The sequence below is a fragment of the Nomia melanderi genome, chromosome 13 (genome assembly GCF_051020985.1).
Source record: "Nomia melanderi isolate GNS246 chromosome 13, iyNomMela1, whole genome shotgun sequence".
Taxonomy (NCBI): Eukaryota; Metazoa; Arthropoda; class Insecta; order Hymenoptera; family Halictidae; genus Nomia; species Nomia melanderi.
This window is the reverse complement of record NC_135011.1, coordinates 3,707,429-3,734,917: the sequence shown is the minus strand read 5'-3', so window position 1 is coordinate 3,734,917 and position 27,489 is coordinate 3,707,429. Positions and strand designations below refer to the sequence as shown.

The window sequence follows — 27,489 nt, the reverse complement described above, 5'->3', positions numbered from 1 at the left end:
AACTTCATTGCAATAGGAAAACTGGTAGTGGAGTATTTTTTTGTCGAATCGAGGAACTACTACTCGGTTTTTCGATATTAACCCTTCGTTTTGTGATTTCTTTCGGAATTCCGATCTTTAGAACTGTCTTATAGGTAACGGTGGAGCTGTGGAGCTGGTCGAATTGATCATTGATCAAATTAAACTAAATAAATCTGAAGTGTAGATTCAGAATGTTTTCGAAATACATATTGATCTGTATTCGTTTGATAATTTCTTGGATAAGATTTCTTACGAAAAACAGATCTTTTATTAAAATTCACTGGAACAGTAATTGTATTAATCATCATTGATATTTCCCATTAATATCCCTGGCTACTATGAATTAAAAATTCCCAGCGTCTGCTATCAACGATACATTAATTCGAATTTTATTTCCATTATCGTAATCGAGTTTCCATAATGAACTGCAGTAATTTCCATAAGGTATACAAGCTCTCGGTTAAGGTACAACAAAGTTACACATGATATATATTCCGGGGCATCGATTAGGGGGGTCGTTTCAACGATCGAGTTTAAATTTCGGCCCACGGGATAAGGTCAAAAGAGTTTCTTTCCTGGCGCGTGCTCGTAGACTAAATACCGGCATTAAATTAGGGGCCCCCGAACAAGGCGCGCCCCGTCCCGTGTAATATAAGCGGGCCGAAAATGGTGTAATGAATTACGAGCGAGGAGGGGGGAAGAGGAGGGGATGGAGCCGGGGCGCCGGCGATTGTTGCACGCGAGGAAACGAACACCTTTGATCATCCTCTAGAATTGCTGCAGAAGTTTTTAACTGGTTCTGTAATGAACCGCGTTTAAACTGGAAGTTGATCCATTAAATTGCTTTAATGAGTATTGGATTCCACGGAGCAACGTGTAAGTGGGCAAAAGGGAGCATACGAAACGAATGTAATATAGACATTCTAATTATTAAGCGTTGAGGAGGTTTTTATATTTCGGAGCGTTTAAATAGTCGCGAGACTTTGGAATTATCGCGACGAACGTTCAGATGTTGGGCAATCGATCATTGCGAGGTCTCGAGACTTCGAATAGATTAAATATTTCGTACCGAATATACCGATTAACCTTTCCCATTTCGATGCTTTCAATTCTCTACTTTAAATCTGTCATTCAACTCAACATAAGAAATTATACAATTTTAACCCTTTGAACTCTAGGCTCCAATATTGCACCAGTTATGATATTAAATATTTCAATGAACCTTAAAGAAACTACTCTAAAATTATTCGATTTTCCACACGTCCAAATTTAATACTAACAAGGAAGATAAAAGATCGAAGAAATGTTACAACATTTCTAATTTTCGCTAGGAATACTATAAAAACTAGTTGCAGTTGCTGATAGATTACAAAACAACCTGGAGTGCTAAGGGTTCAAATCAAATTTTGTTCACGGTTCTACCTTAATTTATGCAAAATCTTGACTTACGTTGAAAAGAATAACAAGATTTAATCCGAAGATAATGAACACTTGTAATCAAAAATATTGTTGAGTGGAAAGGAATTTTCAATGGTAGTTTAGCCCTTTGCACTCGAAAGTTTTTCACTAGACATATTCAATATTCTGCGATGAGATACTGACGATATTCTTTGAAATTAATTAACCAGAAAACATATACAAATTAAGAAGGATAGTTATTTTATTTCAATATTCCACATATTGATGCATCATACAAAGCTTAATATTACATATAAGACTTTATGACATTGCAAATCAAATCAAGTGGTGACTGAGAGTCACCTCTCGAGTGCAAGGGGTTAAGAGATCACGGGATGCTCGAAATCTCCACCAGCTAACCAGTTTATGTGACAAAGCATCAGCGAATTAGTTCCCGATGCGGCCAACAATTCAGGAAGCAATAGCGTTAACAGTTGCTCGACCAGTTAGCGCGAGACTGTTAAAAGGAACCAATTAGCCTTTGAACGTCGGCCATGCCTTTTTTCCTCGTCACAAAAGGCAGTCACGATCCGGCAATGACGAACCGTCGCGACTCGTTTCGCTCGCGACACCTTGACAATCGTTTCGCGCGAACTTTCGCGCAGCCTAGCCGCGCGACCGACAATAAAACCTGCGGCTGCTCCATCCCTGTTTACAATGGGCCATTCGCCTATTTGCCGTGCACTCGGCCAACCGAACGCGGCTGTCGTCGCGTTCGAGCCTCCACGGAGTCTCCGGACTCTCCCTATTCTCGGATCGACTAACGAAAAGTGAGCCGTGAAGGATTTCGAAACGAAAAAGCTTCTTGATCTCAGCATTCTTCGGTTTGAAGTGAGCAAAAGAAGAGAGAAAGGAAAAACTGAGAGGTTTCCGTTAGAAGATAAATATAGCAAGCCTCTGGAGAGCTTGAGAAGCTTCTGAACTTGAATTTTTCTTCTTGAATTAAGTAATGGAGGAAATACATCGTTTTCTTGCGTTTCTAAATGAAAATGCTTCTTGATTATTAGTTTTTCAGCACAGAAGGGATAAAAGAATGAGAGAATATGTAATAGTTTCTGAAACTTTAGAGTTTTGGTTTTCAGATCGTAGAGAAACTATAAAACGGAATTTCGGAATAGAACAGCTCCAATCTTTGAATTCTCTGTTCTGAAGCAAATGAAAAGAATAAATCTTTCGAATCTTTAGACGTCTACCCCGTGAATCACGCGCGTGTTCCCCTTATCTCAGGGTAAAGCACAGTTTGGACGTACAAAAAGCTTTTCACTCTAAGCTGTTTATCCCCGTAGAAAGCACGTTTTATTTCGTTTTTATTTTCAAGAACAAAGAGATCCATAGATTCCGGAACAGCGTAAATCGCGTTTCAGTTCCCGTGCATTTCGGACGATGCTTTTAAGTGGAGCCTCGTAAAAAAAAGGAAAGAGTAGAAGGGGTAGAAGGAAATAGTGGTTCGGCCCATAAACACGCGGCCGGAGATCAGAAGCTCGGTAACGTTCGCGATACCGGCGCTTTTATACAACGAAATTAACGACGGATTCCGTGCGGACCGCGCGATAGGAGACGCGGAGAAATCTGTCTCGACTCCTCCTGAATCACGGTTTCGCTTTTAAGCCATCCACTTTCGTATCTTTTCTTCCCTCGTTCTCTCCTCTTTCCCGTATAAAACTCACTTACACCCTTTAAATAGAAAATATTCGCGAGGATCTTCCCTCTGTAACCTGCGAAATAAATACTGTACACTTGAACCATAAATATTTAAGTTAAATCACCTGTAAAGCGGAAAATTGTGAAGTGTAGTAGTTGAATTGGAGTATTGGATGTTACCGATTATCGTAAAATCTGAGTTGATCGTGAAATTCGGAAAAATTGTTAAAACAAGTAATAAAGAAGCGAGGAAGGAAATTTGTTCCCCAGAATCAAAGGAACGCGCACGAAGATTTGAGTTTTGGGTGAAGGAGGGTCATACGAGAGGGGGATGAAGAGAATAATAAAGATTCTTGTTGACGCAGCGAGGCGAACGAGGGGAATAGTAGCTTTTGTAGCGAAGCTTGAAGTCAAATGGATCAGTTATTTATTTTTTCTGTTTCGGCGGGGAAAGGGGACGCGCTCGGACCACCCACGCCCCGCAGACACACCGCAACTTGCTGCGTGTAGTCTCAGGGGGTTGGAACGGATATCCCCTGTAAGCGGCTTAGCCGAAGAATCGACACCCTTCCGGATATTTCGGATAACACTACCCTGCGGCAACAACCTGTTTTCGGGATGATTTTCTCGAGCGAGACGGTCCTGTGATTCGGCGATATGAAAATGCGGCCGTTAAAGCGTAAAACGTTGAGGATATTGCCTGAATATTTAACGAAATATTAAACTCTTGATGATTTTGGTTTTAGGGTTCGTAAATACTAGAGATCTGGAGATTGGAAACGTGTGTTTGAAATATTATAAAATATTATAATGTAAATATGGGACTGAACAAATGTATCTCTCTCTTTTGATCTTTGGAGAATGCACTAGTTGAAATGAGAACTGAACGTTTCACAGAAATTCTATTAATAATTCAGCTAACGATAAGGAATTGTAGGCATTCATTCTGACTTGAGGAAATAAGTTATTTCATTGAGGTCTATAGTGTTCCATTAAAAATATTCTGGTTTTCGTTGAAAGAGAACGTAACTAGTTATAAGAAACACAGACGCTGAAGCTATACTAGCCTCATAGCTTATAAATTACTCGCGAACGTCTCATTGTGACGTAAGAGAAATCGTTCTCGCGGCGGCGAAATAACTTAGAAGCAAAAGGTTGCCATTAGAGTCAACATCAGGCTAAAATATTCAACGATTATCTCCAGCGGCCACTGAATCATCGTTTGATTGTGTAGAATTGTCGGACAAAACCAGACTGTCCACGTCCGACACGATTTTTTCACCTCCCGGAAGGAAACCTCTCAGCAGTCGAGGTGTCAGCTCTGAAAACCTGCTCTCTAAAGGTGTTCAAGAGCGAGTCGCTCAAGTTGCGCGTGCAAAAAGCATACAAAACAGTCGGGGGAGCCGGGAACACTGAATGGAATTGTCAACCAGCGAAGAATAAATTTTACCTTTCGAATCAGTCTTGTCCTAAGCACTTTGACCCGATTTTACGCGTCGTCGATGTAACTGTACAGCTAATCCTTTTAATGACTTATTCCGTTAACCATTGAAACGTCGACATCTAACACTCATCACAATAGAGGAAGGACGAACAATAACGTAATTTATTGCAAATCTCTAACAGATGAAATTGAAGAAGTCTTAGACGCTAACCGAAGTCATTTTGTACCATCCATAATTCACAAATGCGATCAACGATATTCTTCACAAAAATTGAACGAAAACTGGGAGAGAAACTAGTTCAAAGACCCTATCAATGAAGCCAAAGCCTACCCTAACGTGATCATTCCAAAGCTCCGCGTTTCAGTGACCAATGGCTTCCTCGATCCTAACGCAAACAACATACGACCGTAGACATATGGGTACAACAATTCCCTTTATCTAAACAATATCGTCAAGAGAATCCCACAAGAAAGACACCCACAAGGTCGCAAGAAAGGATTCCCCGGCCTCCTATGCGCGTTGGCGTGAAATAGTGACACACAGAAGGGAACGAGGAGGGAGAGCACGTGCTTCCGGTTTACGGCTCACCCCGTTCCACGGTTTATGGCGAACGATTTATGAGCTGGGGCACGGTTCACAGGAGCGCAGCCTTCCAGAAAAGCAGACCGTGCGCTCCATCCCTCGCGTTTCCATTCCCCTGGCCACGGTTTCCCCTTTGATCGGACGCCGACGCGGTGGGTGGACGAGAGGGCCTTCCGTCTCCGTCCCTCCGTCGAACGGAACGGCTTCGATTAGAGGCTCGAATACCGAAAACGCGACCAAAACGAGCCAGTCTTTCCCGTTCCACCCTTCGCCGGGGATTGGTTCATAAATTCGGTCGGATGGAAGAGGACAGGCTCCCTTTTGTCCACGAAATCGGACCCATTCTTTACGACTTTACACCTCCTGACTCGGGGAGCGGATTTCCAGGGGAACACCTGAGACTTGGACGCATTAATCATGTTAATCTTTATTGAGAGTTTGATCAGCGGCTTGAATTTTCGGAGAGCATTTGAGGGGAGTCTCTAGGGATGAATAGGTTGGTTAAGGTGGATTAGAAAGATGAACTGTACGCAGGGAGAGGGCTGGTAATGAGATTACAGCAGTGGATACGGTTTTCAAATTTCACTGTCTAGCGTTTAAATTTCTTCTTTCACTCCACACTTATTCGGTACGTCTCATTGCCGATCGCTTCCACGTGCGTTTGAAACACGAAAAACTGGCTCCCCGGATTATTGTTGCGACACCTTATCGCTAATCCGAGTCCGTCGAATTTCCTGTAGAAACTTTCGTGGTCGAATCGAACGAGAAAGCTTAGTCACGGAACGTATAACGGCTGGATGTAAATTCGAGAAAAATTCAGTATCTCAATAGGCAGGCGAGTCATTCGATTACGTAGCGTCACGGAAATGGAATATTTTCGGCTTCCTATTTATGCGTTCACGGTTTATCGAGCGTTAAATTCTCCGAGCGTTCGACCTGCCTCTAAATAGGATAATGTATTCGATCCTGTTGCGCCGCGCCACGCACGCTGTGCTTCCCCTCGTCTATCTGATAAGATTAAAGACCTATTCACGGTTCGTAGCGGTTGATCTAAGGCCCATGGCAGCGCCTCGCCCTTTCACCTGTTCAATCGGGGAATCACGGGACCGGTGTCTTTATTATAATTCCTCCTATCGATCGACGATCTATTATCCCGTTGTTTTGGAATACCCGATGGGATGTTAATGGTAAGCTAGTTTTCGAGAGTTAATTCGACACCCACGCGACCCTGGATTAATGCGATACGGTTCGGATACCCGTGACGACGTCCGTAACGTATTTATTAGATTGGTCTAGCTTTAAATTAGCAGCGGATTCATAGAAGAGCGAACGTACCGGAATGCTGCTCGAAACTAGCGAAAGAGAGGATGTAAAATTGTCAGAAATAAACCGTTAATTTTACATTTTATAAACTGGCTTCAGGCTTATAGATAAAATGACGATTCCGTAAATTTAAAAGCTCGAATTTGAATGGACATCTACGAAAACTTTGAGGATAAGAAATATTCTCGTGATTATAGAGGGGGAAGAAACGGATTTTCAGGCGGTTGAAAGGTAGCCAACGGATTCCTCGATGTTAACAGATGGCCGGCATCCCTTCAATTTGTCCGCAGCCGTCGAACCGACGGCCTGATGTACGGGCGACGTCATTAATTGTCGCGCAAAGGGTGGAATAAATTCTCGAAAGCCGCGGACGGCCGCTTTGATGCGGCCCCGCGCGTAAATCAGCCGATTTCCTTCGACAAATCTCGCCGAGAGGACCTGCCCATCCAGCAAACTTATGCTAAGTGAACCCCTCGGGTGGTCCGCCGAAGATATCCTGCCACTAACCAAATTTACATTCCTCTAAGGGATGATCGGTGACTTTGTGTCTTAGGTTTCGCTTTGCCTTGCGTCGATTCGTTCGCTATTTCTACTACGAAGAAGCTGGAAGCTGATAATAATTTTAACTAGAAATTAAAATATTGATAATACGATGAATATAATTAAATATCATAGTAGATATCATTATTAATATATAATTAGACAATAAGAAAGATACTATAGAATGTTGTGATAGTTTTTGAAGAAATTTCGAAGTGTGTTTCATTATATCTAATTAATTCTGTCAGTCTATTATTTATTGGAATTAAATCTGTAGAAATCTCAGGGGTTGCAAGTGAAAAATCGAAAAGAAAAATGAATCTACGTGCAACAAGTAGTAGAAGCTTCGAAACGAAAATTAGGCAATCTGGAGGCCATATTTCCTCCATGGGAACACCGAAGACCCGCGAATCCTGAAACTCGACTCCTTTTCCATTCCTCGGCATCCCTAAACCCCAGGGGTAGCTTCACAAGAATTTCCTCGGCGGAAAAAAAGGGAAACGAGGGAAACCAGACGCGGACTACAAGCTTCTCCCCCTGCTTCGCAGAGACTCCCCATGAACAGGTGACCCACCCTGAGAAATTCCCTGAGAATTTTCCATCCCTTGGAGGGAATATTAATCGTTGCCTGCGGATATCCATAATTCTCCCCTCCCTCGAATTACCGTGTGTTTTCTTAAGTCTCCGGGTCGTTAAGGCGTCTCAAGAAAAACAAAGATCATTCCTCGGCGAGGGATTTTTGAAAAGGGTCGAAACGACGCGTCGAAAAAATAAATCTCGGATTTGATGCGGCCCGACACCATCATTTGTAGTCGGATGAATTTATGATGAGAGCTTGTAACATCCCAACACAGTGAAACAGATGATGTTCCGACATCTATATCTCTTCCTCGCAGCCGAAATTTCAAACTTCCATCCTCCAATTACCGATATTCAATTCAACGATGAATTCGATCGACCGTTAAACTCCGAAACTCCCGTTGCGGGCAACTTCGCGAACGGAAACAACGACGGAAACGGAGTCCATAATTCAATTAAACCGCCCCGATCGCCGGCTAATCGACTTTACGTCTATTTAGACGTACCGTAGGAAAATTTGAACCGGTTAACCGATCGATTCCGCTCGCCGGGGCAAAACAGAAACTCGTTCCGCGGTGCGTAGCACGTTCGTTACATTAATAACGCATTATTTATGCGTCGTTCATAAATCGAAACTGTCTTTTTGTTCGGCGGGGATACGCAGCCGGCTGGCTAATTAATTTCTTTCGCTACATACACTGTGTGCGCGTACTCTTCGGACACAAGGTTGAGCCGCGTAATTTCCCTCGTCAGAAAATAAACGGCGCGAGCGCGCGCGCGCGCGCGTGCGTGCGTACGTGCGCGCCTGTTGCTCTCTTCGAAACAATTTCGCGGTGAATGTGTAACAACTTATTTTACAACGCCGCTCGGACCAGCGGGGAATGATGTACGATCGATCGACACGCCCCTGGTCTATAAAAATTTACGACGACGCCCATCCCGCGCCGCGTATTATGCCGCCGCGGCTCGCCTTCTTGCGCAGCACGTGCGTGAACGGCCGCGGCGACGTGCATTCAGGGCCGTGTTTCAATTTGGCACGTCCGAGGCCGTTCCCTGTTTCGGACGGACGCGTTTTCGGGCCTGGCCGCCGGCCAGAAACGCGGCTGGATATCGACGTTTTCTTCTTTTCGCCCTTTTTTCTCTTGTTTCCGAGCTCGGGAAACATGCACGACGAGCGATACGTTCAAAACGAGCATCGAAATTGTCAGTCTGTACGGAATTAAAGATTGTTAGTTCTGTAAGGCAATATCCTGAGGAATGTTGCTGCTTTCATTATGCTGTGGCAGGAAATATTGGTGATTTTGTATGGAACAAGATCAAGATGTTGCCGTTGGCACTATGTAATGCAATCAAAGATTGATAGTTAATTATAATAGAAAAAATTTCTATTGTCAGTATACAATGGAATTAAAGATTGCTACTTCCGTAGGGTAACAGAATTAAGAAAGTTGCTTTGCTTGCATAGTTGTGTTGAAAAGGTTGCTGTTTCGGTTTTGTAATACGATTAGAAATTGCTAATGAACGAAGTGCTTTCATGTTACGCAACGCGATCAGATTGCTGTTACATAACATGATGAGCTTGCCATTTCTATATAGAACGTGATCAAAAAATTGCTACCATCGCAAATTGCAACGAAAGATAGAAAACTATGTCGACATATAACAATCAATTTCCAATTGTACCTACGGTAACAACTCTTCCTACCAGCCCACAAAAATGCACATTCACATGCAACGTCATTAATAAAAATCCAATGTAACTTCGTTAAATTACTCTCCAAATATTCTCCGTTCCTCCGAGAACACTGCCCACAACTTACCCCGGGACACGGTACAATTATCGGCGACTTAACGCACGCCGGCCAAACAAACCTCCCCAAAGGGAAGAATGATGGCCGAGCAATCAACTCGCAACACAATTTCCACGGCAAAACGTTATTTACCAACAGGATGATTTAAAAGTGGTATCGGTAACCGACGAGCCATCCGGGTAATTAATTTCCTCGCGCGGGTTAATAAAACACCGGGGACCGTCACTTTGTCGGCGGTGCGCGTCGACCTTCAAATTACAGCCTGGAACGCCACCAAATTCTCCCGACCTACGTCACCATAATTACGGGTGGTCGAGGGGTAGAACAGGTTCCAGCGATTTCATTCAATTTGTCCGAGGCACGGGTGTACGGGTGCCGGGCAGATCCTCCGAGATATCGAACAATAAGGGACCAACGCGATGAAAACGGCCCCACGATCCACGGAAAGGGGCTTTCTCCGGTCGAAAGCGTGTAAATCACCCTTAAAACGTCGCTCGCCGCGTTTTACGGCCGAGGAGGGTGGAAGCGCGGGTACTCCCCTGCGTTTCCTCGTTTCTGGGACCAATATGGCGCGCGCCAGCGGTATCGTTTACAAGGAAATAGCATTAGCTTCATTGTCTTCCGTTAATTGGAGGCCGCCGATAGCGCGGCTAATCGCGAACCCTGGGAAATGCGCGTGAAATCGGTTTTCCGGAAGATCGAAACTGTGTTCGGGGATTTTCTATTGGGTCCCTGATGGCTTTTATGGCGGAGGGTTCGATTGTGTGGCGCCTGGATTTTTGTGAGTTACCATTTCTCGGTTTCGGTGGAATTTGGGAGACAGTATTGTTATTTGAATTTATTTTAAGGTGATGTTCACGGTGATTCTCTAGGGTTTGATGGGATATTATCGATTATTCGCCTTTTGAATTTTGTTCATAGTTACTGTCGTGCAATGTTATGTTTCTTTGCTTGGAATGTCTCTGTATTTTCGAGCAAATAAATGAGAAACGAAGTATCGAATTCTCCGGAATTATATTCGCAATTAAAAAGAAACAAGCGAGAAACGAAGGAACAGATGGAGTGTAACCAAGCGAGAATTAGATATGTTACCGAGGGAAATAAACTGAAAACAAAGAAAGATGTTTGAACAGTTTATTCGATGTAAATTCAGCGAGTAAAAGGACCGGAGCACTCGTATATCGCAATCAAAAGTCTCCGCGGCGTAAAGCCGAAGAAACAATAGGACATAGAAGTTTCACGGTCCCGTAAGAACGTTGAATTCCATTCAACGTTTTCGAGACGATGCGTTCCACGGGATTTATGGGACAGAAACGCGAATAGTCGCCGATGGTATTTCATTCGGTGCCTCGTTCCAGTGGGAAACGGCGGTAACGCACGCTTCCGGGCCTCGTTAATTCGATCTTTACGGCCTCGTGTCGAGAACTGTATTAGCCCGGACGCGATCTTCATATTTGAAGTGCACAATAATTTTCAATCAGGTGGGATCGAGATAAAGTGGACCGGTTCGGCTCTGAGCATTACTGATAATGCAGATAAGTTCCCCGGCGAGCTGTTTGCAATTGTTTTTACGCTACCTAACGAGCACCGAGACCTTTTATTTCGATTTCTGCTAATGAGCTGAACCGCGACTTACTCCTGAACGAGCTAGTTAACACGCTTTCAGCGAGGCGGTTACGAAGAATGAATAATATCGGAAATGATTATAAGAACACGGCCTATTATAATTGTTCCGGGAGTTAAAAATAATTAAGTATATTCGTTTATGTTTCGAGTTGCTTAATATACATTAAAATGAAGATTCTATGTTCGAGGGGTTCCAAAGCATCCGAGAAACTTGGAAACGTTAATAATGAATCTAAAATGTAAACATTGAAACTGAAGTTTCACGAAATTCTAGACTAAAATTATTTTTCAATTCTCCAAATGACAAAATTCTCAATTCGATTAAAAAATTGCCTAAGTACTACGAATGAAGTCATTATGAGAAAGAAACCTCTAAGTTCGAAAAATACTTTGTAATGAGCAGGAATTTTTTTAACGAAGCTACCTGTTCGAAAGTAATATTAATTCCATCGAGGATTTATGGATCCACGGCCAGCCAGGATCTTCGTAAACAGAGGCGTTTAAAAGTAACCAATGGGACCAGTTTATAAGGGGTCCTATAAAGCAACATCGGAATCGCGGGCGTTCCTCTTTCGCCCATCGTCGCGAATTGTCATAAATCGGTCGCCGAACGAGCCAGCCCACGGCTGACAGAATACTTTATGGTGTACTATCGAGCCGCGCCGTGTGTCCCCGTAAAGAATAGTAGACCGTGTCCCTCAGGAGAGGAACACATGGTCGCCGCGTCTCTCGAAAACCAGGCCCGATTTCGTCGCACCAGAACACGTCCGGTGCATCCTTGCGATGCACTCGACCCCCATAGATCACTTGTAAATACACGGCGTCGTAACGGTACACCGTGTGCTTCGTGCATCCCCTTGAGCTGTACGCTCACCTATCGAATAGGAACATGTTACTAGACTCTTCATTTTTGAAGCACGATTGTTCGAGAGAATGTTTATTGCAGAATTTCTGCAATCTGGGAGAAATGGACTTCGACGAGTTAACGAGAGAATATTTTTCATTCCTTCTGTGTATTTCCTAGGGGGTTGAGGAGGATTGTGTTTGCTTTAGGAAATTGTAGTTTGGTTGGTTAAGTCAGAAGGAATATTTCTGAATTGATATGAATATAGGAGAATTGTGGGTTGTAATTTGAATGGTGAATGTTTGGAAACAACTATCGTCAGAATGAACGAAATTACTAAAATACCTATTATCAGCACAATCGTACTATTTTCTAAAATATTTATTTACAACTTTCGTATACGTTAGTTTAACATTCCAGAAGAATAAGGCGAAGAAGCATAGATGTTTAAATGATAAAAACCGTCGGAGGAAGTGAAGGATCAAGTATCCTAGTTAAAACACAATTTCCACAAGGTGGAGACATTATTTATCCCTTCAACCCTGTCTTTCAACAAACACGTTCCTTTTTCCGGTAGCGGCGGAGATATCCCATCTCCTCGGCGTACACGAGTTAAACGAATCGCTCCTTCTGTTTCCAGAGAGTCACAAATGCCGCGCCACTAGCTACCCGGTACCTGTCGTGGAAGAAGTCGGGATGGCGATCGCAAAGTGTCTCATCATAGGGATGCTCCTGATCCTGGAGATCGATGGGGCCACTCAGGGACAACTGGTTCGACTAGGTAGGCGATCACGTTTTTACGCCGCGATCGTTTGCACTCGTAATTAATGCGAGCGCGACCAACGTAATTAAAGCGAGCAAAGGAAATTAAAAATAGAGCACCCGGAGGCTCTTAAAAATATAGTTCAAGTAAAAAAGTCACAGCGACTGCTTCCTTTTGGACGTGGAAATAGTATGCAGTGGTAAATTAACAGAAAAAGGAAAACGAGGAAGAAGATAATAAATAAGTAGATACAAAGATAAGTAACGAGACGAACAAATCACGGAATTCTTTTGTATCGTTTTCGTCGATGTGAATGTGAAGGATGTAGCTAAGTGGAAATGATCGAAATAGAAAAATATAGAATAGTAAGTGATAAGGTAGTAGAAGGAAGACAGAGAGAGACAAGGGTAAGTGAACAGACGGAGAGAGAAGATAGAAAAGGGTGAAACGAAAGACGAGGAAGGAAAAGGAGAAAAATGAAGCGAACATGGGGAAGGGTGGAGGAGAGGCAGGAAGAAAGCGAAAGGGGGATGTCGCGACGAGACACGTGGTTCGGTGCATAGAATCGTAAAAGAAAGCTCCGCGATATTTTTGCAGGCGATCGCGCGAAAGAGAAAGTTACGAGCGCGGAATGGATGGAACGTGGAAAAAAAATATCCCGGAGGGTGGCGGAAAGGGTTAAAAAGGAGAACGAGAGACGTTCCGATCGTAAGGAAGTAGTGTATCCTACAGTATCTGTTTCCGGTGTATAATATCCAAAAATACGATTTGCATAGAATAAAATATTCATTTCAAGATCAATCACCCGGAATAATTTATAACTTCCCTTTTCGGAGATGAAAGGGAACGGATGAAAGATGGGGAGGAATTATTTTATATTCTTGAAGGAAAACTCTGTTATTCGGTGTTCTCTGAGAGAGATTTATTATAGGAATGCCGATTTCTTTAATTTAGATTAAAATTCCTTTGCAACTATGTTTCGAGGTTTCTTGAATTACTTTTCAAAAAAGCTATCTATTACTATGTAGTCTATCGTATGACTTCAATGAAATATTATAAAAGAAGGAAGAAACGTGAAATTCACAGTATCTAAGAAAATACAGGGGAAATTGTAGCAAGTTGGACATTTCTGAGATGTCTTAAAAATACTTTCCATCGAAATAAAAGATGTATCTCTCCGATACAACCGCTGAGTCAACGAACTCCCTCGGACACCGAGTTCTTTTAAAAACCACGAAAGAAGCGAAGCGAGTCGAAAAATGTCTCGTGGCGTTTCTTTCGGCGGGATCGTTTCCTCGGCTCGTTTCTCTGTCGTCGGGCTTTCCGATCGTTGGAACGCGTGTGAAAAGACAACGGGGAACGCGTTTCGCGCTACGCGCTGGAATTTCGAGAAATCCACGATCGGGCCCCCATAAAACCGGGCCCCATCACCACCTTTACCGCGAATCTTGGCCCTTTTCCAGTCACGTAATTTCTCTCGACGACGCCGTTACAATCTAATCGAGCCGCGTTCGTGTTCTTGTGACCCAGCGATCGCCATTTTGGTCTCTAAACGCGGCGACCATTTCAATGAACGAGTCGGAAGAGAATTTTTCAGTTAGAACCACGCTGTACTTATAAAATCTCGCGTTTAAAGGGAAGAGGCGAGCTCTCCCAAATAAGGGAAAGGTAAACAAGTTTGAGGAATTTATTATTTTATATTTGATTAGATGGAGGACTCGATAAAATAAGAAATTGCTACTTGATATCTCTGTTTATCGATGTTTCAATGTAAATTGGAATTTGTATAGAAATCTCGTAATGATTGTTAGCAGGAAAGAAGGGTTCATTGATTAATTATGTATTAACGAGAGCTTCGAAGAATCGTGTAGGGAAAAATTCGAATTCTTGTCAGCTTTTGAGAATAGAAATTCGATCAGCGAACGTTTTGGAAAATAGAACACGCAACAAGAGGATTCTTCGAAGCTCGCAAATGTCCGACACGCCTCTAATCGGTAGACGCGCGGTTCGCCCGGCAGAATCGAGTATTTTTAAAAGCGTGTACAAAGGACAGAAGCCAGACAGAAATAAAAGAGTCCTTCCGGGCCGGCCCGATGAGAATTTCGTGTACAGATTCGGGGGTTGATCTTTGGAAACGACGAAACGATCCAGACAGATGATTGAATCGCGAATATCGTTCCTCGAACGGATGTACGAATGATTCATTTCGCTGAAATTTGATATAAGATGTTTGTATCCGCGTATCAGCGATTTTTCAGAGATCATGAAAGATTAAGCGACTTTTCTTCAAATTCGAACAATTCATCACGAGTGTCCGACGTTAATAAGAAACGATCATCAATCGACAGATGAATCTCGCTTGTAAACATTTTCGACGCTGTTATCACCTGCATCTGATTAATAACAAGCAGAATGACTCGCAATCAATAAGCTTCCGCGAATGCTTTGATTGCTAGTGACTCAAATTTTAATTATACTCGAAATACTGATTCCGAATTAGTATCACGAGGATTTGGGGGACTTTTCCATTTCTTAAACGAGATAAGAACTATTCCAGTAAAAACTGGCTCGAAACTGATTTCAAAATTATCTTGGCATCACAAATTGTAAGATACAATTAGAATAATTTATATTTCCTAATATAAATCATAAAATATAACATAAAAACCGAATTTCCATAAGAAAGATAAATCCTTCAACACATCGATTTCGTCTACAAACAAATAATCTTTCACGCAAACCACAAAAATATTCAAAATCCTATTAAAATCGAATGGAAAACCGGCCTATACAATCGCTATTACCGACGAACTGAATAGAGCCCATCAAACATCGGTAAAACTTCCGCCGCCCACCGTCCACCAGCCATTACCATTTTCTATTAGGGTCCGCCATTAAGTCGCACAATGGAAATACCGTTTTTCTGGGAAAGAAAACGGTCGAAGTCGAATTTCGTTAGTTGAACCGGCGGCGGAGAACATCTGGTGCACAGATTCGTCGGTGCACAGTATTTAAAACGCTTTCTCTAAACGGTATTTAGCTGGAAGCCTGGAAACGCTCCTTTCGGAATTTCCGGCAATTGCACACGTGCGCGGCCGGCCGGCCGGCGTTTATGTAGGTGAAGCAGCGAGTACGCACGGGAACCCGGTGCCATTGTGCGAAGCTACCTGCCCTGGGACTCGCCGCCATTTTACACTCCCTAAAAGGCAATAAATCACCGGCCGTTGCACGCGCTCCTTTTCGCCTATTGTCCACGTTTTCTATAGGACCTGCAGAACGCTCAAAGGGACCATTATCAAGAATTGGGGGAAATACATAGTACCAGTCGTCGTTCCTCTAGGAAATGCTCGAAATATTCTTCGAGCTTCCTTTATAAGTGTACGCCTAGAGGCTTGACTCTTTGGAGATTCTAGCAGAATATTAATCGAATAGAACGTTTTTTATTATCGTATAACACTTCGATAATTTAATCGAAATTCAAAGAGCTGATTTAACTACAATTCCCAAAGATAAAGCTTCAAATTCCTTCGAGATCATCCCGAGTCAATTTCTCTTATTAATCTCAGTTTATCGTTTAGATGCTTGAGTGTAAGTTTAATTTCAGTTAGAAACCGGTTTGATATTCAGAATCGAGAGAAACGCGGACAATGCCGGTTCATGAGCCGCAAGATCATCGCCTCCTAACGAAATCTTTTAGTGTGTCTGCGAGCGTGGAAGGAGTAGGGGACCGTTGGGGAGGCGGGGGTTGGAAATCGCGCTCCGCTGCCATCTCTTTCATTGTCCAATTGGTAATATCAGCCGCTATTACCCTGTTGAATACATTTAATAGACAAAAGATTGGCAGAGGCTCTCATTTCACCGTGTGATCACGGGCACACGGCCCCGGGGCCCGTGGAAACGCGGTCGACCCGGTTGAGAATATCATCGGCGGTTCGCTAATAACGGGCGAGCCCGGCTGTACATATGGCATTCAATGACCGGGCAATTGGACAATTGAGCTCAATCATAATAATATACACATACGGTATATGTATATAGATATATAGATATATATATATATATATATATATATATAATATACATGTATATAAATATTTATTATACAACGTCGAGACAGTGGCATTTCTGTGGCGGTTGCCGCTGAATCGCTGTTTGCCGGAAAGCGAGTTCTGCACGGTCGATTCTGCAGTCCCTAGCTTTACAATCGTCAACTGAATGATTCCGTTATCAATCTTTCATTTGTTTTACAATTTTACTTAAAAGCTATAAGTATCTAACGGACATTATACGTAAAGCTTCTGTCTAGAATCTAAACGTTCCAGCAAACTTAGCTATCTTCCAATCCTAATTTTCATCCGTTAAGTCTCTTATCCAGATATCTAAGCAAAGGTCTTGATTTAAAACTTGCACCTCAGCTCACTGACTCAATTACAATACCAAAAAAGCCATTTGTTCTCTAATTATTGAAAGTACATCTTTATTCAAGCACCGAAGCCTCCCAATTTACTCTGAATAAATCCAAAGTCCACGCGGTGTCCTCACTTCCCAGGCTTTCCCAGTCGAAATCCGATAATATCGGGCGAGCCCGAAGAAGCAATCCCGAAGGGAATTCGCGTCCCGCGATCCTCTCGCTTCCAGTAATACGCGAAAGGGTCCGGAGACACTTGACCCCGCGCGCTTGACGCTTAATTACGATTGTCTGGCATCGGTGGCTGCACGGCCGGCCGAGCCGGAGCTTCCTCCGTGCGCTCATTAAGATAGCAGCCGGTCTTAAGCGGTGTCCCTTAATCTACCCGAAGGGATCATCCTTTTTAAGGGTATAATTATGCGGCTCGGGGATCGGAGGGTGACGGGACGCTCGCCTGATGCTCGTTTTGTACCTGACCGTATTGGAGACAGAGGCGAAAGAGAGGAAGACGAAGAACGAAATGAGAGAAAGAGGCGACGAGAGGAGGAAAGGGGGGGGGGAAAGTGAATAGATCAGAGCTGTAGACAGTGGAAGAGAGGAGGAGAGCGGACTGGAGCTAGAGACGGTGAAAGGAAGACGGTAGATCAGAGCTGAACCAGCGAAACAGAGAAGAAGAGTAGATTGGAGCTAGAGACAGTGAAATAAGGAGAGTGAATTGGAGTTTGAGACAGTGAACGAGAGAGAGTGGATTATCTCCAGAGACAGCGGAAGAAAGAGAGCAGACCAGAGCTAAAGACGGTTGAACAGAGGAAGAGTGGATTAGCTGGAGAGAGCGAGAGAAAGAAGATCAGAGGCAAAGCAGTGAAAGATAGCTACGAGAAGGGAGCAACGGAGCTATAGCGATAAAGAGAGAAAGAAAGCTGAACAGGGGAGGAGAATGAACGAGAGTTAAAGACAATAAGAGAAGCAAAAAGAGCTGAGGAGAGAAGGAGAAAGTGAACGTTCGAACCGGTGTCAAACCACTGAACGTTTCTATCTGTCAGTCCTCTCCCTCGCCGGGTTTTTTCAATCCGGCGCATTTGTTTTTATATCAAACAACGAAGCGTACCGGAGCCCCGATGGAATCTTAATTAGAACGTCCGACGCGTCTTCGGGACGATACAGCGCTTTAGATGTCTCTATTCGGAACTGATGGCTGTCCGAGTCCCTTCATCGCTGTTAAAGCTTAGTCCAGGCTGAAGACCATCATCAGAGGTCTTTATCGGTTTGATTACCGGAGTCTGGCGTGGTCCTAGCCTACGTATATTTCCGTGGTCCCTATATCTGGCGGACCAGAGCCCGGCGTACAGTGAAGTATGCGTTCCCAGAAGACACTGTTTCTAGACGGCAGAACCCGGCGCAGGTTGCATAGCTGGGTGATGTCTCTGTGCGGTTAATGGAGTCTAGTTTCGAGTGAAGTATGTTCTGTGAAGTTCTGTTTCTGGCTACCGAAGCCTGGTACAGGTTGAGTTAGGTGGACGGTTTAATGATCTCTTTGTCTCCGGTTAATGCCGTCCACCTTAGGGTACACGTTCTCGGAAGCTTCTGTTTCTGGCTGCTAGAGCCTAGTCCAGGTTGAGTTACAATGGGTACTCTAATGACGTCTTCCTCTGGCTGGCAGAGTCCAGGCTGGTCTAACTTTGAGCACCACGTGTTTCAGAGGTATCTATCTTTGGCTGTTGGAGCCTAGTCCGAAGTGATGAATGCACCCCCTAAATTAAATGCAGCCTAGAAGTTATTAGGTGGATAGTTTCTAGGAGATCACCGAAGCAAGAGTTGCGCGAGGAAGATCGGTATTGTGACTTCGAAAAAGAGACTACGAGATATCTCGGTGTTGTTCTTTGACTTTCGTGGAGAAATTGGGTTTCAGACTCGGCCTTATCGCTTATCGGACGTCTGTTGTTTGTTGACGGTTGACGATGATTCATGATCGGTGACCAGCGAATTCGAGAATTATTCAACAAAAGAACGATGCGCTAATCTCTGCTAAGCCCGTCGCAATTCAATGTAATATATCATTCGAGTCGCAGTCGCAGACGATCGTTTCGTCAGGAGGATTAGCTCGTCGATCTTGATCGAAACGGAAAACAACGACGGAGGAAAGTTCATTGTTCTTATCATCGACAAGTGACTAATCAGAGAAACAAAGGAGATCTTTCCATACGATGACTTAACTGAAAGAACACGTTTCTTCGCGAGAAAACCCTATTCATCTCGACGTTAACGCGTCGACTACGACATGTTCATTATTTATTATTACCAAGGGAATTAATTTATAAATGTGTACATAGATAAACTCTATCAGCGAATAAGAAACCTTAATTCGCAGCGACTTAAGAAAATAACATCATCATTTTGCAATTGTTCACTTCTTGATCCTGTTATCGAGTTCCCTCTTTGCACAATCGATACGAGCCTCGTAATCCAACAGGTATTGCTAAACGATACGCATCCGATGCTGTTAATCCTCTCGAATTCGAAGCCAAGAAAATTATTTCGTCACGATGTCGGCCGACGACTGGTCTCCGCTTGTCCCGGCACGGAAAAAACAGTGAAAGGGTTCCAGAGTATCGAGTTCCCGGTTCGTAAGGATTAATATATCGGCCGAACGCGAAAAACAGCCTCCTCTGGATCAGATCCTAGCCGGATTAAGAATCCAAGATACGATCTGACCGCGCGGGATATCGGGTATCTCCGTCGAATTCTGTTAACCCTTCGCGCACCCCCTTTGCCGACGAAGTCAGGCTGAAAAATAGGACACGGCCCGAATAATTAATCGCTCTGTGATCTCTCGAGTACAAGGAACGATAAAGCGAATTAATTTATTCGACGACAGGATGAAAAGAAACTTAAAGGAACAGACATCTAAGCAGACATAAATAAAATAAAAATAGTGAAGAGAAGCATAGGTTATCCGCGATATAAACGATGAATATCGTTTTTGTTTTAGTAATTTACTGGTTCACATTCGAGCCAAGTACTCTCCAGTTATTTTTCATTTAAAGAAAGATTTAATGTTAATTATTTCTGGATCTAGTCAAGTGAGAAATGAAATATGCGTTGTCTCGCTCCAAAGGGAAACTTTTTCGCGAATATTACTCGCAGCGTGCGATTGTTAAAAATAACTGTTTATGCAAAAAAAGGGACAGCAGAACTCGGCTCAAGGAAGCAATTCGTTCCTCGGTGCTGTTGATGTTTGCGCGAGATGAAAGAGTTGCTTGCAGAAGTCCCGAATATTTTTGGAGGGTTGTTTACGCGGTTGGATACTCGGCCCGGCCCGCCGCGGTGTCCCTGAACGCTATTTCCACGGAGCTATCCTTCGAACGCGTCTTTCCTGCTTCTGAATTACAATTTCTCTTCTCGCGAATCTGCCCAGTGCCTTCTGAAACGCGTAACTTTAAGGACTATTTTCTCAGCCCTTGATAAAAGGCAACTGTTAAAGTAGAGTCACGTTAATTAGTGTTCCAAGCACTACATACCAAGTATTGTTACTCCAAAAGCGTATCAAGATTAGTTTTACCCAATTTCCACTCTAAATCCCTAATTGATCACTAGACAATCCTCAGAAAATGGCAATCTTCAAATCTTCGAAGAGAATTATTTAAACTTCTGCAAACTCGTAAGAAACTAAATTATGTTCCATCTCTCAAACTAAATTATCAATCTCTCATTTATATAATTAAATTACTTATTTGCCTTTAGAGATACCGAAGCTGTCGTTATATCAGTATTCAAAAGGGTTAATGTGTTTTCTCCAAAAAATCAAGTGGAATGACTTAAACTTCCGTCAATCCATTACGAATCATCTTATATTTCAATTCTACCAAAGTACCTAGTACTATATCCGAAATCCGACATATTCATCACAGAACCAACCATTTGATATCTCCATAAAATCTCCAACATTAAAAATACCTATCACGATCACGTAGATCAGCTGAATAATCTATGAAACTGAAGTTGAATATTTAGTATTATGAATGAAACTTTGTATTGCGATGTGAAAAATTGAAATAAAAAGCTTTGTTGCTTAATTTATCTGTAAATTATCGTTAAACCAGTTTCAAACAATATCGTCTGTACGAAGAACGTTGGATATTTCTAGTGAAAAACCTTCGAGTGCAAAGGGATAATTTCCATGCTCGCTCCTAAGTGATCCATAATTCGCGATGGATCCGGTTCACGGTGCGTTTAAGGAAATTAACGCGAGAAACCGCGCCGGGCAGCAACGCCGGCCAGATTAAACCGAGAGAACCGCGCCCGGGCCCGTTCGTCACGCGTTGTCGACGAAAATGGACTCGTCGTTCGACGCGTGGCTGGACGATGCCCGGCCATCGGTTCTCATTACTTCGAGGAAACGTCGCGAACCACCCTCTCCGTTGCGCGGCGGGGCCGTGATTAATGAGAGATTTAATGGCGCTAACTCACCGAATTGGACGCGGACCTCTTGCCGCTCGGTGGTCCAGATTGCAGGTCGTACCAAGACACTTCGTCGGGTTAAACTGGAACTCCTTCGTAAAAATGTTATTAATAAACGACCGATCGTAAACGACTAGCCTAACTTAATTCGCAATTTCCGGTAACTTCGTTCGTTCTAAATTAACTCTATCCCTAGACATTTTGCATTGTTACAAGTAAAATTATATTTACGCAATTGAAATATTATAATTTTATCACATTTTCTTTGTTTCTGGGAATTATAATAATGCAATCGATTACGCAGTGCAATAATGCGTTGATTATTATTATAGTAAAGCATGTAATCAGCTCAATGATCCAGTCGAAAAATCCACGGTTCGATTAACAGAAAATCGGTCTTAATCTATAGAGAGCGACAAGAGGTCAACGATTCAAAGGTAAACGTTCCAAAGTAACCGATCGTGAGTAGTTATGCCCGTGACTAATGACAAGAGGACGCGCGATAGATATCGGGGCGGCACTTAAAATAGAAAACTTCCGTCCCGACGTGTTGAGTACGGGCTGATTAATTCGTGGGTTTGTTTTCGGTTCATTAAAATAGTTGCCAAGGTGTGCGGCGCTGGTCAGACTCCGTGTCTAACGAAACGCCGCGCCGCGTTTCTAAACATAGCGCGGAGTGCCTGGAAATCGGCGGGGATCGCGTAAACTCTATCGATTCAGATTGTTTCTTTTACAGTTCGGGGCCAGAGGTCTGCGCAACATTCGCGTCGAGAGTCGATACAGGCATTGCGTTGATTTTTCGCCTGTCTTCCTCGAATTATGAAAGTCCAGTTCAATTAGACGAAACGATACAGTAATCGTTGTATTATTTAGTCGTTTAAGTAATGTGATTAGTTAATATTGTAACGTAATTAGTAATTAGTGATTTGATTAAGTGTTTAAAGAGTTGATCGTCCAAATTGCATCTGTAGAACTTCAACGAAGTGAGAATATTGCGTTTTCGAAGGAATAACAATCGAGAAACCGAAGTTTGTTGCGATGATTACTTAATTACAGTACACCCTGTAGACTAACGAATATAGTCAGCATCAGCTAGACACGTGTGGCATTATTGTCAGGCCGCCGGACTCGCGTCGAAATACTTCTGGCACACTTTTCAGGCAATCCATCTTCTTTACTTCTACACCTGCATCAATCCTTCGCCTCTCCTTCCGAACCACCGTCACCTATTTTTTTATTAATAAAACTCTCTGTTCAACAAGCGGATCATAATTCTGCTTTGTCTTGCAGTTTAAAATTATGTTCACTACGCGGTCCGCGTTATTTTGAGCTGGAACCAAAGGCAACACGAAAATCCTGTGAAACTCCCGCGAAACAAATGAAGATCAAAGGGTGGCGGACATATTAATCCAACGAAAATTCATTATTAAGCTTCTTCAAGACTAGCATCACTCATCATTACTCAAAACAACCCATCTGAAGTTTCTATTCCGCAATCATAAAGCTTCTAAGAATATATTTCTAACAAATAGAACAAGAAATTTATGTGTTTGTACAGATACGACAATAAAAGTTCAAAAATCATATTCCTCTAACTTCTGCAAAAAAATTCCCAATAAATCATTTCAGTTACTAACCGAGACCAACGTCCTATCGCAACCTATCTCATAACTACCTAGACAAACATCTAAATCTTCAAACAGCAACAAACACCCTAAAACCTTGTTCGAAACGTTCCAAGTCAGAACGTCGCGAATCCCTTGTATCACTTTCTTATCAAGGAAATCTCTCCCGTACTCATCCGATAATTATTAATCTCGTTACGGGTCCTACCGCAGAATCGTACAACTCTCCCGATCGATGTTCGACCCGAAACCCGCAAGTGGCGGTGCAATAACGTTTCTAAATCGGACCGGCTCGCTCGCCGCGGAAAATATTTTGAGAACCGGTCACGACCGCCTCGCGGAAGCCACGCGAAAACTTTGAAATGAATTTACGAGCGGCGCGTGCTATTCCCGACGGCGCACTCGCTCGCTCGCTCGCTCGCGTTCGCCGCTTTTTCCGACGATCGCCCGGAGATTTATTGGACGGGATTAATGTCCCGTGCCCGGGGCACCCGGCGCGCGAGACGCTGCGCTGTGTCCGATCCGCGCGCGACGTTATCGACAGCTTTCCCACCCCGTGCGTTAGATAATGGCGGAATAATTCGATGGGTGGGGTAAAGGGGCGGACGGCGGCGCTCCTGAATGAGGTGAAAACCGGCGCGCATAAATTACCGGGAAGGGGCCGGGTTCGCCGCGCTGAGAATTAATTGGACTGGTCGACGAGTGTGTCCGCGCTTTTCTGGCCCTCCGTTTCGCGTAAATCATTATCGCGCGTTCGCTTTTTCGTCTGTTTGGTGAAATCACTTGGTACTCGCGTTCCTCGGGCACGAGATAGAGATATACAGTTGAATGGACAGGCTGCTTTTCTTCGGGAATTACATACTGAGAGGAGTTTTTCGGTTCACTTTCGAAGGGGTGTGACGTTTCAGCTACCGGTTTTAGAGGTGTAAATCTTTATCGCTTGTAGCTTATCTAGGAATTGCGTAGGGTAGATTTGAGTAGTTTAATTTGATTGGTTTATGGTAAAGGAATGAAAGTAGTCGAGTATACTAATGAACCGAGGAGGAATGTTTAACGCGTTGAATATCGTGTAGAGTGACGCCCGAGTATATTCAATCACTGTAATTCCCTCGATGAAACGATGATTATTGGGAAATTAACAGAGAAATATAATTTGCGGAGTAATGAATAGGACTAGATTCTTTCCCCGTGTTAGGCTTGCGAAAAGCCACAGAAGTCTCGTAGATGAAACTTACATTGGATATTCATAATTAAATATTCGATCGAAAACTTCGTTCTCTAAACTTTCCTTCCGGTTTCCTATAATTTTATTATTCTACCTTCTATGATTTCTATTTCTTTCATAATGCAAGAACTACCACAATGTTTGGAGCTGGAGCGTTGAAAAAACAGTCCACGCAGCGTGTAACTTTCATTTCCATATCGTTGGCATCGCGGACGCGACGTTTCGCGTAATTATCACGCCGTGACGAGCGCGTGTTTATCATCCAATCAGAGCGAGCGAGCGAGCGAGCGAGCGAATTCCGCGTCGCCCACGATTTCCTGGAGGTCTCCGTGTTTCTCGGTGTCTTTAATTTCCATCCCGGCCTTCCCCGGATCTCTTCTCTCTTAATCCGGTCTTTTAAACATCCTTAGCCAGCCGTACAAATGACCGATTGTCCCGGAGTGGCTCTCCCGACGGAAGTCGATCGAGTTTATTGTCTTTCGCCGGGCGAGTTCCGTTCACGCTTCTTTTTTCGGACACGCGGCGCGCGTCACGTGCTTCTTGGAGAAGCAACGCTGGTTGAATCATATGATCGCGACGCCGCACAGTGCGGCCGTCTGTACAAAACCTCGAAAATCGACTATTCGCACAACGGAAATCGAAGGTTACCAATGCGTTGCTAAGTCAGCTATACAAAACGATTTTCATTCAAAAAATACGAATTTTCTGTAAATAAACTCCGTTTCTCTATTTGTATAACGTTCGAATCGAAACGCAAAATATCCATTGTCATCGATAAAACTTCGAATGATGTAAGAAAAATATAACCACCGTACGTTTAACTCTATACCCTACAACTTTTGTCTGAAGCATTCTTTTCGTATCATTCGCACTTTTTCAGTTATTGAGTTTTGTCCAGAAAACGGCCAGTTAGCCTCACTGCGGCAAGTTTAAGGAAAAAATACGTCTTTCACGTCTACAGAGTTGCAAAATGAAATTTTTCAAAACGGATTGGTGGTGGAGGTATTCTGAAAAATTGGATGTTAGAAGACGTTTTGTAGATATTTTCTGATTGTTCGTTTGCGAAGGCGAATACGTAACGCTCGCTTCGGGGGAGCGTCGGCCATTAGCTAATGGCGGCCGAGTCTCTCCCTCGTTTGACAACGCGACCGGGTCGTTTATTTACTCGTGTCTTCGGCTCACCTTTTCACCGTCGCTGCTGTTCTCCGCGGTGGGTCGACTTTCCTTCTGTTTTCTCTTTGTCGAACGGGATCAAAGACCGCTACCTGTTTACGCGGGACTCGAATTCGAATTCGAGCCATTCCTTTCGTTTTCGGACACTCTGTCATCCTCTTGACATCATTCTCTCGAGACAAGAATATTATCCAATATTCCTACGAATAATATTCCTTGCCACTCATCAATCATCCTTATTCCTTAAGAAAAACAATGTTCCGTCTTATCTCCATTTTTCCTTAAAACTTCAAACTCGCGCAAACATTCGTAATCTAATTATCCTTATCATCGTCAGTTAATAACTTATACATTCACAAACTGCATTATGCTTGCAATTGCACTGTACAATATTATTACTGACAGTGTGTCGGCAAGAACATTCCTACAAAAATCGTTCTCAAATCTTCCCAGAAACATTTCGCAAAAGACAACGCGACGCGTCTTTCTCCTAGACATTCGGCTCTCCCGTTCAATTATCCTATTTTCCCTCTGCCAACCGTTTATCGTCATCGGTTCATTACTCCGTCCGTCGAACGAAACGCGAGCGTGCCTCGGGCAGGCCTACCAACCGCCAGTCGCGGCGAGAGAACGAGAGGAGAAGACACCCTCGACAGCCTTCTAAATTTAGTCCGGCGAGTTCTGACGACGAGGAAGACGCGAATCGACGTCGGAACGACGGGGAACGGGACGGGGACGGTTCCATGTGGAACGTCGGAAGGGACAGTGTCGCGATTCGCGTTTGGCCGCCAGCCAAACGGCGACACCTCGATGCCGAATTCATGAATGGGCCGCGCGGAAAATGAGTTCCCATGGTCAGGCGAGCTCGATTTTCGTCGACGGCGACGGGACACGCGTCTCTCCGCGTCGAGACACCCTTCTCGTCGTCTCGATCGTCAGGGTCAAGTTTTAAACGCACCGCGCGACGATATTTCGGTGAATTCTGGCCCATAGCACTGGTCGTCCACATGGAGTCACTCTTTCTTGGGTGGAATTTAACACGTTGACGGTGGTCACCAATGACTGGAGCTTCCGAGAAGCTTGAAGACAATTACACAAAGGGAACTGATGTTGAATGAAAATATTTAATAACACAAGTAACTATAGTAACTGGAGAACTATGATACCAAGCCGTTAATGGCCAATTCCAATTGCCTTTGTCTTTCAATATTCTCGTGGCGATGAACGTGTTAAATGAAATGGAGCTTCGTTGATCATCAAGAATTATGTGTAATTAACAGTTGTAAGCGTGTCGGTTATTTATGAGAATTTTTCTGCAGTTAAAAGTGAATGTTTCTAGAAATGATGTATCGAGGATATTAGGATGATGTTATGAAGGAATTTAATAAAATGAACGGTTTAATGAATTATTGCAGGATTCCGAGGGTAATGGCGGAAGTTTGTTATAAGAGGTTTGACCTCTAATTCTAAGGTGCCCGACGTAGCCAAGGTCTTCCAGAAAAAGCGCGATAAACCTGGTTTTTCACAGTGATTTGCGATGTTTCTTTAGTTCGACGTTGAAACGTCGAGTCGAGCGGCGTACGTTTTCTTTGCGGGGATTTCAGGCTGTATCGCAACAACGGTTCGCGGAAGAATCGAATTAGAAGAGGCGAACGTTTGCCAAGCGGCGGCCACTTCAATTTATCTTCGTAATGTCAGATACAGTCGTTAAGTTCCTACGGCCGGCCGGCCGGCCGGTCGGGATTTTCGTTTCTTTTTCCCCGTCGTTCGGAATAATTGGGCGTATGCGTAAACTCTGGCATCCAGTGGGTTCGAACTTCGTTTCTTGCATGACTGGCGCCTATTCATTCGAGGATCATCTTCTTCGAGACGATTTCGCGAAGTATGATGATGGGTTTATGAAGCCTGCTTCACAGTCCTTCCCATTTTTATGCCATCTGACAACCTTCCAAGTTCCATCATCTTGG

At 43.6% G+C, this 27,489-nt stretch overlaps 1 protein-coding gene and 1 long non-coding RNA gene across 6 annotated transcripts in view; one reads left to right on the top strand and one right to left on the bottom strand.

The window, feature by feature from the left end:
• The window catches only part of LOC116431628 (uncharacterized), a 209,440-nt gene that overhangs the window by 169,436 nt on the left and 12,515 nt on the right, over positions 1–27,489 (bottom strand). Inside the window, exon 2 of one of the 2 annotated variants that reach the window (XR_012999950.1) lies at positions 21,509–21,591. The exons of the other annotated variant lie outside the window; for it this stretch is intronic. This is a non-coding gene — a long non-coding RNA (uncharacterized LOC116431628). The remainder of the gene's footprint in view (positions 1–21,508; positions 21,592–27,489) is intronic. 2 annotated transcript variants of the gene reach the window in all.
• LOC116431623 (fibroblast growth factor receptor homolog 1) overlaps positions 1–27,489 on the top strand; it is a 78,306-nt gene that overhangs the window by 43,308 nt on the left and 7,509 nt on the right. For 3 of the 4 annotated variants that reach the window (XM_076373161.1, XM_031987341.2, XM_031987340.2), the window contains one exon: positions 12,511–12,651. In XM_076373161.1, coding sequence (XP_076229276.1) covers positions 12,567–12,651 — 85 coding nt within the window. In that variant the 5' untranslated portion in view covers positions 12,511–12,566. Of the gene's footprint in view, positions 1–12,510; positions 12,652–27,245; positions 27,405–27,489 lie in introns of those variants that run through there. The other variant, XM_031987342.2, reaches the window with a different exon arrangement.